Below are 14,358 nucleotides of genomic sequence, written 5' to 3' on the forward strand. Positions count from 1 at the left end.
GAGATGGGCAGCACCCTGGAAGCTTCCTCCTCCTGCCCCCCAAAGACCTGCAGGTTTTCTCATAGTTTTCTTCTCCCCAGTTATAGTAGCCTCCCAATCCCTACCCTGCTCCCTCTAACCCATCCCCATAGGGTAGGGATTGCTCCTAAAATACACATGGGAATGACTGTATCTCCTCTGCCTAAAAACACTTCCATTCTCCTATAGACCTGAGACAGTGATCCTTGAAGAACCCTCATTGCTACTGTCCTCCTTGTGCTCTCTGCTTGGAATACCGTCCTTTAGTGTGAATGAGAGTATGTGCATATTTGGAGTCTTTAGAATCTGACCCTTTGTCCCCTGGATCCATTCCTTCTGCTTCTTTGGCCAGGCAAAGTAAGAACTCATATGTGTCACTCGGTGGCAGCCAGTCCACTTACCCTTGCAATAGCCACATACATGACCTGCCAGCATCCAGATCTCTGGCTCTGCTCACACCCAGTTATAACAACCCACCATCTGAAAACCCATTATGCACCAAACACCGAATTAGATGTTCTCCAGCACCATCAGTGTTCCTCAGGACCACCCTGCAGGATACGTTTATTCAGCCCCATTCTGCAGATAAGCAAGCTGAGGCTCAGAAAAGTTGGGAGACTCCAACTTTCTGTAGTAGCCTGGAGCTGGTAGAACTCAGATTTGGACCCCAGTAGCGTGAACTATAGCCTGCTATGACTCCATGCCCTCTCTCGGCAGCTGTGAAATCGAACATGGCAGTGGGGCTGAAACAGGTCGGGGGTGAGTAGGCAGCTGTAAGGCCACCACAAGGGGAGCAGGGGACGGTGGCTGTCAGGGCAGAGCTGGGAGTCAGGCTGGGTACGACCTGGAGGTAAGGACTTTTTGTGTTGTCATCCTTTCACCAAGGCCAGCAATTACAGCTGGACCTGTGTATCCCTTGGCATCCTCCCCCTCTTTGGGCCACATTTCTTCCAGGTTTTTGCCAATAAATAGTGCTGTGAGAGGGTTCAGAGTGCCCTCTAGTGGCCTAGGGTGTATTGAAGCCTGAAGCCCAGGCTGGCCCAGGGCAGGAACTGGGGCTCTCGCCACCCCACTGCCGCCAACCCCCACTCTGGGCTCTGCACCATAGAATTAAGGCTTGGATGCCATCCCTATGCATGTTTCCCTGTTTCCAGCTCTGTTTCTCTGTCTTTATCCATCTCCACTTGGTTCCCAGTGTTGTTCCTTGTCTCTGTCCACACCTAGTCTCAGCCTAGTCTCTCCTCTTCTGTCAGTCTCTGTCCCCAGAGAGGGACAGACAGTGGGCAAACTGAAGAAACAAAGAAGAAGGATGGCGTCCTAAAAAGAACTCTAGGGTCAAAAGAACACTAAGACCTGAAAGATGAGAGAGGACAAAAAGGCTGGGAACGAGAGTCCAGCCAGGGTGACCTGCAGGATTGTCCTCAGCCCCCAGCTGTGGGGCAGCATGTGGAGTTTATACACCAAGCAGGAGTAGAGGGAGGGCAGGAGCCCTCCCTTTCCAATGGGAATGTTTCAGGTCCTGGTTCTTAGGCCCAGGAGGGGAAATAGATTCCAGGAGAGGGGGCAGGAGGATCAAGCCCAAATAGGTGCACAGGATCCATGCTTTGGTGCTGAGAGAACCCATCAAGGCCCCAGGAAAGGTCTAGCCCCTAATTACCTACCTCTCTAGCGTCTTCACCCCTCCATTACCTCCCTCTTTTCATGCTCAGAAGAGACTCTAAGCCAGGGCACTTTACAGCATCCAGAGTATTTTTATTGCCAGAATCAAGGTACAGCCTGCTCAGAGCCCCAGTACGGAGCACACCACTCAGGAATAAAGGAGAGATGCTGGGTATGTTCACAATACAAAAAAATCCAGCTCCACAGAAATCTTGTGGGAGAGCAGCACAGTCCAGCCTGACTGTGGCTCTGGGGTCCCATCCTAGAGGTTAGATTCAAGTCTTGGCCTAGAGCCATTGACCACTTGGAGATCACTGCCACCAAGGCAGATCCAGATTCTCCATCCCTGCTATTATAGGGAGATCTATGCAGCACCTCTGGAAAGGAAGGAAATTACCAGGGGAGCCCCAAGGCACCTGGCTCTCTCAGGGGCGACTCAAGCTTCTGGGTTAGTCTCTGCAGACTAAACACCACTGAGCTGCCTGGTGGGAGTAGGTGCTGGGCAAAGTGGGAAAGAGTCCTACCTTCTCTCAGCTCTGCACCAGCCCACACGGGTGCTAGAAAAACCCTAGGGCTGGGTGGCAACGTGGTGGTGGATTTAGCAGGGATACCCCGAGCTGCCTTAGCTGCTTCCTTGAGTTCTCTTTCTTCATGAATACCTAAAAGGCCATGGCACTGGCCCTGCTCTCATCCTTGAACCACATTCCCAGAGGGAAAGGAGCCAGCATCAATACTGTGGGTAACAGCCCAACCACAGGAGTCAAGGCTCCTGGAACGCAGCCCCCAAGAACTAGAGGGCCATATGCTGCCTAATCCTGAGCTAGGCTGTTCTTGGAGGTGAGGGAGGTAGGAGTGAATGTCCCAGGACCTGGGAACCATGGAGAACACAACTCGCCCCTGCCTGCAGGAGGAACCAGGCTGCCTCCAGAAAGCCACAGCCAAGCTGCTGAGCAACTAGGCCACAGGGAAGCCAGCAGCTCCAGCCACCCACAGCCACTAGCAAGCCTACCTGTGGCCATTGTGGGAAGGATCCCCTAGGGACCAGACCATCCCTGGGACCTTTAGGGACAGGAACCACACCTCAGTAATATCCCCCACAGGAAGGCTAAGGGGCCAGGGCCCAGTGGGTAAATGTGAAAAGGCCACAGGGGTAGGAGAAACAAATGACCCCTCAGTCCAGGATTGAGGCCAGGTGCCAGCCAGTCCACCTGCGGAGCCAGTCCTGAGGTCACAGCAATTCCATCATCATCATCAGCAGCAGCAGCAGCAGCAGCAGCATTCTTTTCAGCAAGGATCTCTCAAGTGAGTCCAGACTATTTCTTCTTTCCTCACATCCACAGAGAAAAGGATAAGAAACAGCATTTCCCAATGGCAGATATTTCACAACCCCAGTCTGAGGACATTAGACAGTCACAAACTGCTAACCTCACGGGCCACGGTAGCCAAGAGAAGCAGGTGTGGCCACGCCATCCCACAGCCCTGCCTGGCACAGGAATCAGGGCCCAAGAAGCACACGTTTCAGATAGGCCAGGGTAGTGGCATTGGCCAGCATCTCGATGTGCTCGCTGCCCGGGAGCGCCTGCAGTGACACTTGGTGCTCCTGGCGGCTGCGCCAGGCCTGGCACTGCAGGGCGCTCTGCAAGTTCACAGTGCCATCGCCATCACCAAAGCAGATTTTGGGATCACGGTCTGGGAAGCTCTCATAGTAGAAGGAGTCTGGCGTGGGGACACCAGTGCCATAGAGGCAGTGCAGCGGCACGCCAGGGGGCACTGTGGCTTCGACCAGCCCCTCCGTGTCCTGCCGCATGAGCCATCCATCTTTGAAGCCAATGTCCTGGAAGAACTGGCGGTAGTCCCGCAGCGTGTAGTTGGCTGTGGGTGTACGCACGAAGATCTTCTCAGGGGACCAGGTATAGTTGTAGGGCAGCAGCCAGCTGGTGGAGACGGCAGACCGCTGCTGCTCCCGAATCTTCAGGGGCCCAATGACTGGGATCCGATTGTTGTCTCCTGCAGGGAGACGGCTTTCTCAGTCTGTGCCCAGGACAAGCTGGCAGGGCAGCACGGTCCCCACCAGGCCCCCCGCTGGGCCCCAGTCAGGGGCCCAGTCAGCACTCCAGCACCTCTACACTGTCGTCCTCATTATAACTCCCCCACGGTTCCCTTTATTTTTGCTCTATCTGGGAAGCACACCACCATGACTTGTTTCATTCCTTCTGCATTTCCTCACCAGAGGTTTAGGCAGCACATACCCACAAGGTGATTCATTGTGTAAACAGTACCCTCCTCTGAGCATTTGTTACCAGGCTTGTGGGCACTGACCTTGTGGAAGGTGAATCAGCAGGCTGTCAGCCCAGGGACACATTCATCTTTCTCTTTTCTTACACTGAGTTACAAAAACATTTTTCTTTTCCTAGGCTCAGACCTGCAGCCAGCCAGCCCTGGTCGTACCCCACTCTCCTACGTGTCACTGACCTGGGCAGCCAGGCCTTCGGGAGACACAGCAGGAGGGGAGGCTGCAGGCAGAGTGAGGGTCCTTCTCACACGGGAATGCCAACAACACAGAGCCAGGGAGGCCTCTGAGGAGTGAGCCAGAACTTGGAAACAGGGGCCTTCTGACCTATTCAGGACCCTGGCCATCCATCAACCCACCTTCTGACTGACCAACAGGCTTTCAGCTCTGCCTTGTGAGGTCTGGCTGTAGGACCCCTGAGGAAAGGAAAGCCCCTAGCTAGGGGTCCATGACTACCACCCCACCCCCTACCCTACCCCTGATCCAGACTGCCGGGACCTGACAGAACAGTTTCCCAGAATCTGAGGCAGAGATCTAAGGAGACTCACAGGGTAGTTCTGAAAGGCTGAGACCTGAACCTCACCACGGTTCCCTGTCTCAAATTCACGCGTGCCCACATCTGTCCTTTTAGGTCCAGGATGGACAGACTAGATGGCTGTCATGAGTCCTTGTTATATCCGGACTCGTTGTCCAGCCAATCCAAGGTCACTACGAGGAGAGGCACTGTGTCTGACCTGATTGCAACGATCAGTTGTCCAGCAAGTAGGTCAGGCAGTGTTGATGACATGAGGAAGAAAGTTCCTCAGACGCTTGGCATAGTGGCTCGCGGCTCCTAAAATGAGGGGCCACGGATTCATTCCCAGTCCTAGCAGAGGGAGGAAAGCCCCATGGCTATAGCTGGCAGGCTCTGATAGCCCTGAAAAGGCAGGTGGACTGGGGAGAAACAGGGAAGGAGGTGACTTTGCCAACTCCCAGGCAAGCAGGCCCAAAGAAATCTGCACCTGCTTCCTCCCTGTGTTACCCACAAAGGCTCCCCGCTGCCACAGATGGACGTATGACTCATAAACAGGAAACTGGAGTCCAACCTTCCTTCCCTGGGGCAAAGGTGGGCATGAAGAAGGAAAGATGAAGGTAAGAGAAAGGGAGAAGGCTCCCTCAAAGAACTTTGGGTCAAACCAAGTTAGGCCAGCCAGGCCAGAGCAAGTGTACGTGTGTACACATGTACACAAGCAAATACCTGAGTTTTACCAACAGTTGTGCCACTCCGTGAACATGTGGCAAAAAAACTTACACAGATAACAAGAGCCATCAACTAGAGAGATGAAATTAATTAACGATAGATCCTCTTGTGGAAAAGGAGATGTTTAAAAAAGCATCCCACTCTGGAGAAGAGACATGAGGGTGGCCCAGGAGGACACTGTCGAAGGAAAGAGAGGGCACCATCCCCGACATCAGCCCCCCAAACTGGGTCAGACAGGGTCTTACCTGAGGCCAGGACACGCAAAGTCTTGGCCACGCCCCCCCAGGGCGCACCCAGTGCCACAAAGGCACGGATATACTTGTTCTTCCAGGCCTGTGGCTGCCGCTGCAGAAAGTAGAGTGTGTACATGTTGCCCATGCTGTGGGCAACCAGCACCACAGGGCCCCCATACAGCTGATGCATCTCCTCGATCATCTCCCGGAGAGCCAGGAAGTAGGGCCCGTTTTCATCTGTAGGCCAGAGCCAGGCGGTGGTCAGGAAGGAAGGGTCCTGGGGCCTGAACCATTGAATGTTTTTCAGGCCAGATCCAGGACTAGGCGGGTGGGGAAAATGCTAAAATCCAACTGGGAGTGGTCTGGTTTTCCCTCCTTTTCCAGGAAAGGAGGAAATGTAGGAGGTCCTTTCCCCCTCCTCAGCCTCATTATCTCTCCCCAGGGCTCAGAGGCCCAGAAATCCTAGGGTGAGTGGTGGAGAAGGACAGGACAGATTGACCAGTGGTGGTAGCTGTGACTGCTAGGCTAGACACCAGAGGCCCTGGGGGACAGGGGAGAGCCCAGGGCCCCTGGGGGCTGTGACCTCCTCATCCCCACCTCCTAAGACCTCAGAGAGGAAGCAAGAGTGACCACTTACTTGGGGCTCGGCGCCAGTCGTAGGGGGCCCCCCGGACATCCTCACCCCGTGTGTAGCCCCAGCCCACAAGACTCTCTACCATGGTATGGAAATAGGAACCTGTAGACAGAAATGTATGAGAATTGTAGAAAGGACAGCCAGTGCCAGCCACCCGCACCACACCCAACAAGGAGACTGTGACATCTACTGTAGGAAGATCCCTGAAGGAGTGCTATAAGGCTCTGTGCCCACACTGATTAGAGACAGTTTACAGGCTCATTTCAAACTAATAGCATTCCTCCCACTCTAGGAATACAGAACTTCCAGCCCCATTCCCTGGAGGGCATGAGGAAGGGCTACATACCCACACTGCTTCTGCTGGGGTCCAGGAACTCCAGTGAGAAAGTCTTCCCAAAGCCAGGAACACGCACATCTACACCATCTGGAAACTGGGTGGCCCGGGATGTTCTGTTGTAAACCAGCCTGTCGGGGGTGGGGGTGGGGATTTTGAGCTGGTGATCCAGAGATGACACTGAACATGGTGTGTCCTAATACTTCCCTGTATCCTAAGCCACACTCCCTTACTATTCTCATGTCTGATAAGAAGTATATAAAGTATATAAAAAGTAACAAACTTTATAAAGCACAAATCAGAGTAACCAAGTCCAACAGAGGACCCCAAACAAGACTCATTCCAAAGATCAAACCCAGGGCCCCTGTCAAGGCAATATTTTCTTCTCCTCAATGTCATCAACCTCAGAATGCAGGTCTTGGATTTGGTTGGAAAAGGGAAGTATCAGGCCTGGTTCTGCCATCAACATCATGCTTCCCCAAAAGGCAGGTAGCCTAATCTTACAGGCTCCCATTCCCCATCTCCATGGATTTAGCTCCTACCACCCACCACAATACATCACAGGGCAAAGGAGATGGTAAGTGCAGCATACAGACCCAAACAGAGAAACGACCACCTTAGGGCCTGAACACCTGTGGCTGTTGTGTGGGTGGGTGGGCAAGGTGTGAAAAATGATGGGACAAGGTGGTGGGAGACAGAAGGAAAGCTTTGTACTAGGCCAGGAACTTGGTTCTGGCCTCCCTGATACCAAGGAGGCAAATGTGCCCAAGAAAACACAGGTGGCTAGACCTGAAGTCCTTGGTGGTCCTGAGTGCTAATCCCCATAAGATCAGCCACAGAAAGCTGACCAAGATACCCAACATAGACCTAAATAATAGGTCCAGGGGGCCCACTTTCTCTAAGGTGATCTGTAGATTATCCTTACAGAAAAGTGTTGAAAACTTTCTACAAGGACAAAGCAGCTCTGTGCCAGATGAAAGTCTAAACAAGTCAGATGTCCAATGAAGGTAGACAAGCCACTCTCAGTATCAGCCTGCACCTCCGATTGGCAGTACCTGAGACCACATCTCTGGTGTAAAAATAGAATTGCAGATCAACAGCCCAGAAATAACCCTGATCACATACAAAAGAGGAAAGAGTCAACAAAGTAGGCATCATAAACAACAGGGAAAGGCAAGGCACCTGAAGAACTAGCTAATATATCTCCAGAAAAAAAAACTTTAATTTGTGAGACTCCATTCAGCTCAAACATTTACTGAGCACCAATTTGTTCCTGGTTCTACCGCTATAAAGATAAATGAAATATACCTTCTTTCTCTGCCCCTCTGCTGCTTGCACTCTGTCTCTGTCTCTCTCTCAAAAATAAATAAACATTAAAAAATTAAAAAAAAAAAAGATAAAAGAGATATGCAACCTCTGCCTTCAGTGAGCTCAGTCTTAGCCCAGGGTCACATAATTCTGGGTTCAAATCTTAGTTCTGCCACTCATTAGCTGACTGACCCTAGGCAACTTTGTAACCTTTTCGAGCTTCCAGGTTTCCTCCTCTGTAAACAAGGTTGAAAACAGTACCTGTTTCATAGGGTTGCTGTAAGACTAAATGAAAGAAAGTATGAAGAACAGGCTGTGCCTATATTCAATAAGTGGTAATTTTCAATACAGTATTATTTTATTATCAGGGAAACATCCTTGGAAACAAAGTTTGGCAACTGACAAGGATTAAAGGGAATAGACATGTGGCATGGAAGAAGGAAAGGTTAAGAGTTCTGGGGGAGTGGCAGGGGAAACTTTACAGAGGGACCAGGCTCAGGTTTTAAAGGGTGAATGGGGGGCAACTGGGTGGCTCAGTCGGTTAAGTGTCTGACTTCAGCTCAGGTCATGATCTCAGTTTGTGAGTTCGAGCCCCACATCGCGGTCTGTGCTGACAGTGCAGAACCTGCTTGGATCCTCTGTCTCTCTCTCTCTCTCTCTCTCTCTCTCTCTCTCTCTGTCCCTCCCCTGCTCACTCTCTCCTTCTCTCTCTTAAAAACAAATAAACATTAAAAAAAAAAAATTAGGGGCGCCTGGGTGGCGCAGTCGGTTGGGCGTCCGACTTCAGCCAGGTCACGATCTCGCGGTCCGTGAGTTCGAGCCCCGCGTCAGGCTCTGGGCTGATGGCTCAGAGCCTGGAGCCTGTTTCTGATTCTGTGTCTCCCTCTCTCTGTGCCCCTCCCCCGTTCATGCTCTGTCTCTCTCTGTCCCAAAAATAAAATAAAACGTTGAAAAAAAAAATTAAAAAAAAAAAAAAATTAAAGAGTGAATGGAGGGAATTTATCAGGCAAAGGGTATAGAGCTAGATTCCAGGCTGAAAGTATAAAGACATGGAGACATGGTATGCCCCAGGAGGAGCAAGAAGTTGAGGGGCCAGTGAGTGGTCAACTCAGAGGCAAGGGAAGGGATGGAGGCCACGTTGAGGCTATTAATAGGGGCTGAAGCATAGAATCCACAGGTAAGGGGGTGCCTGGCTGGCTCAGTCAGTAGAGCATGCAACTTTTATATCAAGGTTGTGAGTTTGAGCCCTACGTTGGATGTAGAGATTATTTAAAAATAAAATCTTCCGGGATGCCTGGGTGGCTCGGTTGTGTGTCCAGCTTCGGCTCCGGTCTTGATCTCACAGTTCATGGGTTCAGGCCCCACACTGGGCTCTCTGCTGTCAGCACAGAGACTGTTTTGGATCCTCTGTCCCCATCCCCCCCACCCCCCACCTCTCTCAGCTCTTTCCCTGCTCACTTTCTCAAAAATAATAAATAAAAAAAATTTTTTAATAAAAAAAATAAAATCTTCTGGCCAATTAATCTTTGACAAAGCAGGAAAGAAAATCCAATGGAATAAAAACAGTCTCTTCAGCAAAACGTGCTGGGAAAACTGGACAGCGACATGCAGAAAAATGAACCTGGACCACTTTCTTACACCATACATAAAAATAAACTCAAAGTGGATGAAAGACCTAAATGTAAGACAGGATGCCATCAAAATCCTAAAGGAGAAAACAGGTAAAAACCTCTCTGACCTTGGCCACAGCAACATCTTACTCAACACCTCTCCAGAGGCAAGGGAAACAAAATCAAAAATGAACTATTGGTACTTCATCGAAACGAAAAGCTTCTGCACAGCGAAGGAAACAATCAGAAAGACTAAAAGGCAAACGACAGAATGGGAGAAGATATTTGCAAATGACATATCAGATAAAGGGTGAATATCCAAAATCTATACAGAACCTATCAAACTCAACACTCAAAATAACAAATAATCCAGTGAAGAAATGGGCAAGACATGAATAGACACTTCTCCAAAGAAGACACCCAGATGGCTGACAGATACATGAAAAAATGCTCAACATCACTCATCATCCAGGAAATACAAATCAAAACCACAATGAGATACCACTTCACACCTGTCACAATGGCTAACATTAACAACTGAGGCAACAGCAAATGTTGATGAGGATGCAGAGAAAGAGGATCTCTTTTGCACTCCTGGTGGGAATGCAAACTGGTGCAGTCACTCTGGAAACAGTATGGAGGTTCCTCAAAAAATTAAAAATAGAAGTACCTTATGACCCAGCAGTTGCACTACGAGGTATTTATCCCAGGGATACAGGTGTGCTGTTTCGAAGGGGCACGTGCACCCCAATGTTTATAGCAGTGCTATTCACAATAGTCAAAGTATGGAAACAGCCCAAATGTCCATCGATGGATGAATGGCTAAAGGAGAATTGGTGAGTATATATACAATGGAGTATTATCAGCAATCAAAAAGAATGAAATCTTGCCATTTGCAACTATGTGCGTGGAACTAGAGAGCATTATGCTAAGTGAAATTAGTCAGTCAGAGAAAGACAAATATCATATGACTTCACTCATATGAGGAATTTAAGATACAAAACAGATGAACATAAGGGAAGAGAAGCAAAAATAATATAAAAACAGGGAGGGGGACAAAACATAAGAGACTCCTAAATACAGAGAACAAACAGAGGGTTACTGGAGGGGTTGTGGGAGGGGGGATGGGCTAAATGGGTAAGGGGCGTTAAGGAATCTACTCCTGAATTCATTGTGGCACTATATGCTAACTAACTTGGATGGAAATTTAAAAATCAGTCAGTTAATTAATTAATTAAAATCTTTAAAAAAAAAAAAGAAAAAAAGAATCCATGCATAGGGTGTAAAGCACAAGGCATGAACTAGAGAGAATAGAGCCAAGAGCTGCAAGAAAGGGAGGAAGAAAGTTCTGTCTCCAAGAGTGCAGAGGTGGTGCTGACTAGACAGGGGAAATGAGAAGGGCAAGAGGTCAGTGACCTCAGGGTCTGTTGAAGCTGGGATGAGACAGAAATAGGTTCTAGAAATTTCTTTAACCTCGGTGAGCAGCACCCCATCTGTGCCCCAGCCCTCACCTGATGTTGTCGATCCAGCAGTCAATGATGACAGGTAGCAGCAGCTCGAGGTTCAGCCAGAGGGTGAAGTAGTTGTCCGTCCTCTTGGAGCAGAGGTAATGTACGACCGTTGGCTTGTCCAGCTTTGCCTCCAGCTGGTTGCCCAAATCACCAGGCACTGCAGGGGGACACAGAACAGTCAAGAGGCCCTGGACCGGCAGGCTGGAGGTCCTTGAGGCTTGAACCCAAAGGCCTCCTACTATAGCTGTCCCAGGCTACAGAGTAGGGCCTTGTTTATTCAAAGCAATGGCAAACAGGACAAAGCACTGGGCCACTTAACTAGCCAAAACTGAATCCAGAGAAGGCACTCTAGGACAGGCTTGTGGACGGGGTGGCAATGAACAGAAACACAGTTGAGGGAAGTTCGTAATGGTACCTGCCAACCTCTTGAGAGCCCAGTAATCTTCCAGAGGGCAGATCATCTGGAGGGCCCTAGGCTCTCAGCACACCTGGACCCTGTGTCAGAGATGGCTACCCTGAAACAACACAACAGTCCAGCCACAGCCAGGTAGGGGAGGGTGTGACAAGGCCCAAGGATAACTTCTCTCTGCCCAAGCCAGTCTAGTCAGTCTATACACACAGAGCCCTCAGGCCCTTGTGAGACTCAAACCCATCCCCATGGCTTCATCACCCAACATTCAAGGCCCTTCCCAGAATATTGTTCCCATTGACCTTTCAGGCCTCACTTGGTTCTACATGCCATGCTCTTGCATCTTCCAAGCATATCACCATTTAGGATCCATGATCACTGAGTGAACCATCAGCTCTTGGCTCTCCTGGGCATTCTTTGGGTTCTACAAACCTAGCCCTGCACAGGGCATGCCCTCCCTTTGCATCATCTCACAGTGTCCTCAGGACAACCATGAGACGCAGATGTGGCACCTGCGTTCACCTCCCTTAACAACACAGATGCAGAAATGGGGAGTCCTCAGCATGACAGTGCAGAGACCTTGGTCACTGTCTCCAGCAAAGAGGAAATGGCTCAAGGAGGAAGTCACCAGATTTGCTGTGCCTGAATGCTCTTTGTCCTGGATAGGCTGTGTGGCCTCTAAAAATAGCAGTGGTTACTTCCTAAGCCCCTTTTTGCCTAAAACTAGGACAAAAGACATCCATGTAACTTTCACCTCAAATAACACTGGGAGAGAACATCCTTACTATGCTCACTTTACAGATGAGGAGACTGAGGTTGGGGTAGAAATGACTTGTTACAGTCCTCCACCAGCCCAAAGTCTTCTTCTGTATCACTTCTTTGGTCTCTACCACCAATTTGGGTCTCACTCATAGAAGGTGGTCACCCTTGGAGGCTGATCCTCTGATGGTCCCTGCTGTGTGTCCAGGAACAGCTCCTCCACTGCCCACCATGGGGTTTCCCAGGATTAATGCCAACAGCTTCACTCTCTGAGAAGCTGGGCAGATTAGGATTCTGTGACTCTGGCTGTGGCGTAAGGCTCCTCTGCTGTGACCTAGGATAAGCAAGAACTGAACTGAATGAATTGAGTATAGTTAGCATCAATCTAAGCAAAAAGGCTGCCACACATCAGGGACCCCATCAGGGACCACACATTTCCCGATGTCACACCCTTCATACTCAGAACTCCTTAGGCCTACCCATGACTTCTTGTGTGCTTACAGGATAAAGTCTAGATGAGCCAACCAGTCACAAGCCCTGCACAATTCACTCCTCCCCTAACTCCATTCCAGACATCCTGGATTGCTTACCTCTCTCCCTCTGAGATGTAATTTCCTCTGCCTGGAACTCTCTCCTGGCCTCGCCTATAGCCACATTCTCCAGGCAGCCTTCCCTAACTGGATTGGTAGACTCTTTGTGCTTACCCAATACAGACCTCCTCTCTAGGGATCCCTGTAAACTTAGGGAACACAGGGCCAACTCTGCCCAAATCCCATGGTGAACCTGAACCCAGCATCCCCCTGGAGTATTTCCTGGCCTAGAACTCCTGGTGGGAACGCCCAGGGACCACGTTGTCAGCCAACCCTACCCTTCTGTGATCTGCATCACCCCCATTAAAATACCCCCATCAGAAAGAACATGGGGGTCATGCTGCAGCACACTCAGTATGTGACATATACCTCAGCATGTCTCTGCCCTTATGAATCCTAGCTGGCCACCAACTCAATGCTTGAATGAGGCATCCAAGGCCTCCAAGACAGACAAGTCTCATCTCTGCCCACCACCACAGGGAAACACTGTGGTTCCTGTATAATTACAGGGGCCAGGGCCAAGGGGTTGGCCAGGAAGGTCATCTAGACCCAACATAGCCCAGTCCAAATTGGTCTGGAAAGGGTAAGATGTTCCCTGACATCTGTTCATAGCCATTGTCCCAACCCTTACCTCTGTCTTTAGCCATCCTCAGATTCCCTTAGGCCTCCTCCCTCAGGCCAATGCCACCCATTTGGTAAGTTGGGGAGGGGGGTGTCTTGGTGGCAGGATAGGAGAGTCATTCTTTCCCCCAAAAGCTTCCTTTCAATAATGCCTCCTGAAACACATGGGGCTGGAAGAGCCGAGAGAGACAGCCTCCTAGCCATGCCCAAATCAACAACTGAGGACCCTGGAGACCAACTCCGAGAACACCCTATCCCCCCGCCGACCCTCAGGAGTGGGGCCAAAGGATCGCGGTCTCTCCAGCTAAAAAATGGACATAAAGCGAGGCAAAGCTTGGGACTGACGTAGATAGCAATACTGATAGACAACAGAACAGCAGCCCTCCCATTTACCCCATATTCTACAGGGGGGGGGGGGGTGAAGAGAGGTTGACCACACCCGCGCCCAGCATGGCGAGAGGTGGACGGACCGAACCAGGTGACAAGACAGACAGTCATATGCTCCCCACCCCACGCTTAGAGCACAGCAGATCTGGAAGACAGCTCCGCCCGCACCCCGTCCTGCCGGATGCACGAGCAAACGGACCCACGACTGTACGCGCGCCTCACCCAGCACCACAGGAGGGGGACGTCCGACCGGGAGCGCCGGGTCTACGAGCAGCAGGAGGAACAGGAGGCCACCCAGGAGCAGCGCCGCAGAGTAGGGACAGAGGCGAAGACCCATTGCGTGCCACGGCCGCTACAGGTCCGAGGTGCGGATTCAGCGCCCTGGGCTCGCGCCTAGGCCGGGGCGGCGGCGACGAGCTTAACCCCCCCGCCCGCAGTAGACCACAGCCTCCGGGCCAATCAGGATCCACCTTCCCCAAACGGCCTGCCAATAGGAACTCGCCGCCAGACATGTCCCTCCCGTTTGGAGCTCGCTGCCTCGCCCCTGCGGATCCCCTGCCAGCTCCTTGGACCGTGCTGCGCGCCGAGCGCATCGATCGATCCGGGCTCAGCCTGGCTTCTCTGTCCTGAGTCCCCGATGGGTCGCACCCAACTCGCCGCTGCTGGAGACCAAGCACAGCTTTGGGTGTCCACAATCCACGCTGCGCGGCCCGATTCCTGGTGCGTCCCTGCTTTGGGATCTGGAACGGGCTGGG

General features: G+C 51.1%; 1 protein-coding gene across 3 annotated transcripts; it reads right to left on the reverse strand.

Moving 5' to 3' along the window:
• Positions 1 to 1,749: 1,749 nt before the first annotated feature.
• On the reverse strand, positions 1,750 to 14,023 carry PLA2G15 (phospholipase A2 group XV). 3 transcript variants are annotated; one of them, XM_047834920.1, is made up of 6 exons: positions 13,826 to 14,023; positions 10,838 to 10,994; positions 6,421 to 6,539; positions 6,078 to 6,176; positions 5,453 to 5,677; positions 1,750 to 3,684 (listed from the first exon to the last, which is right to left on the reverse strand). In XM_047834920.1, exons 1-6 carry the CDS (start codon positions 13,938 to 13,940, stop codon positions 3,173 to 3,175), a joined length of 1,227 nt encoding a protein of 408 aa, XP_047690876.1. In that variant the 5' UTR covers positions 13,941 to 14,023; the 3' UTR covers positions 1,750 to 3,172. The 3 variants fall into 3 exon arrangements, with proteins under 3 accessions (XP_047690876.1, XP_047690877.1, XP_047690879.1); XM_047834921.1 differs by lacking the exon at positions 13,826 to 14,023 and adding an exon at positions 11,253 to 13,766; XM_047834923.1 differs by having other exon boundaries at positions 3,433 to 3,684; positions 5,453 to 5,552.
• Positions 14,024 to 14,358: the final 335 nt, after the last annotated feature.

This window comes from Prionailurus viverrinus, chromosome E2 (genome assembly GCF_022837055.1).
Source record: "Prionailurus viverrinus isolate Anna chromosome E2, UM_Priviv_1.0, whole genome shotgun sequence".
Classification (NCBI taxonomy): domain Eukaryota; kingdom Metazoa; phylum Chordata; class Mammalia; order Carnivora; family Felidae; genus Prionailurus; species Prionailurus viverrinus.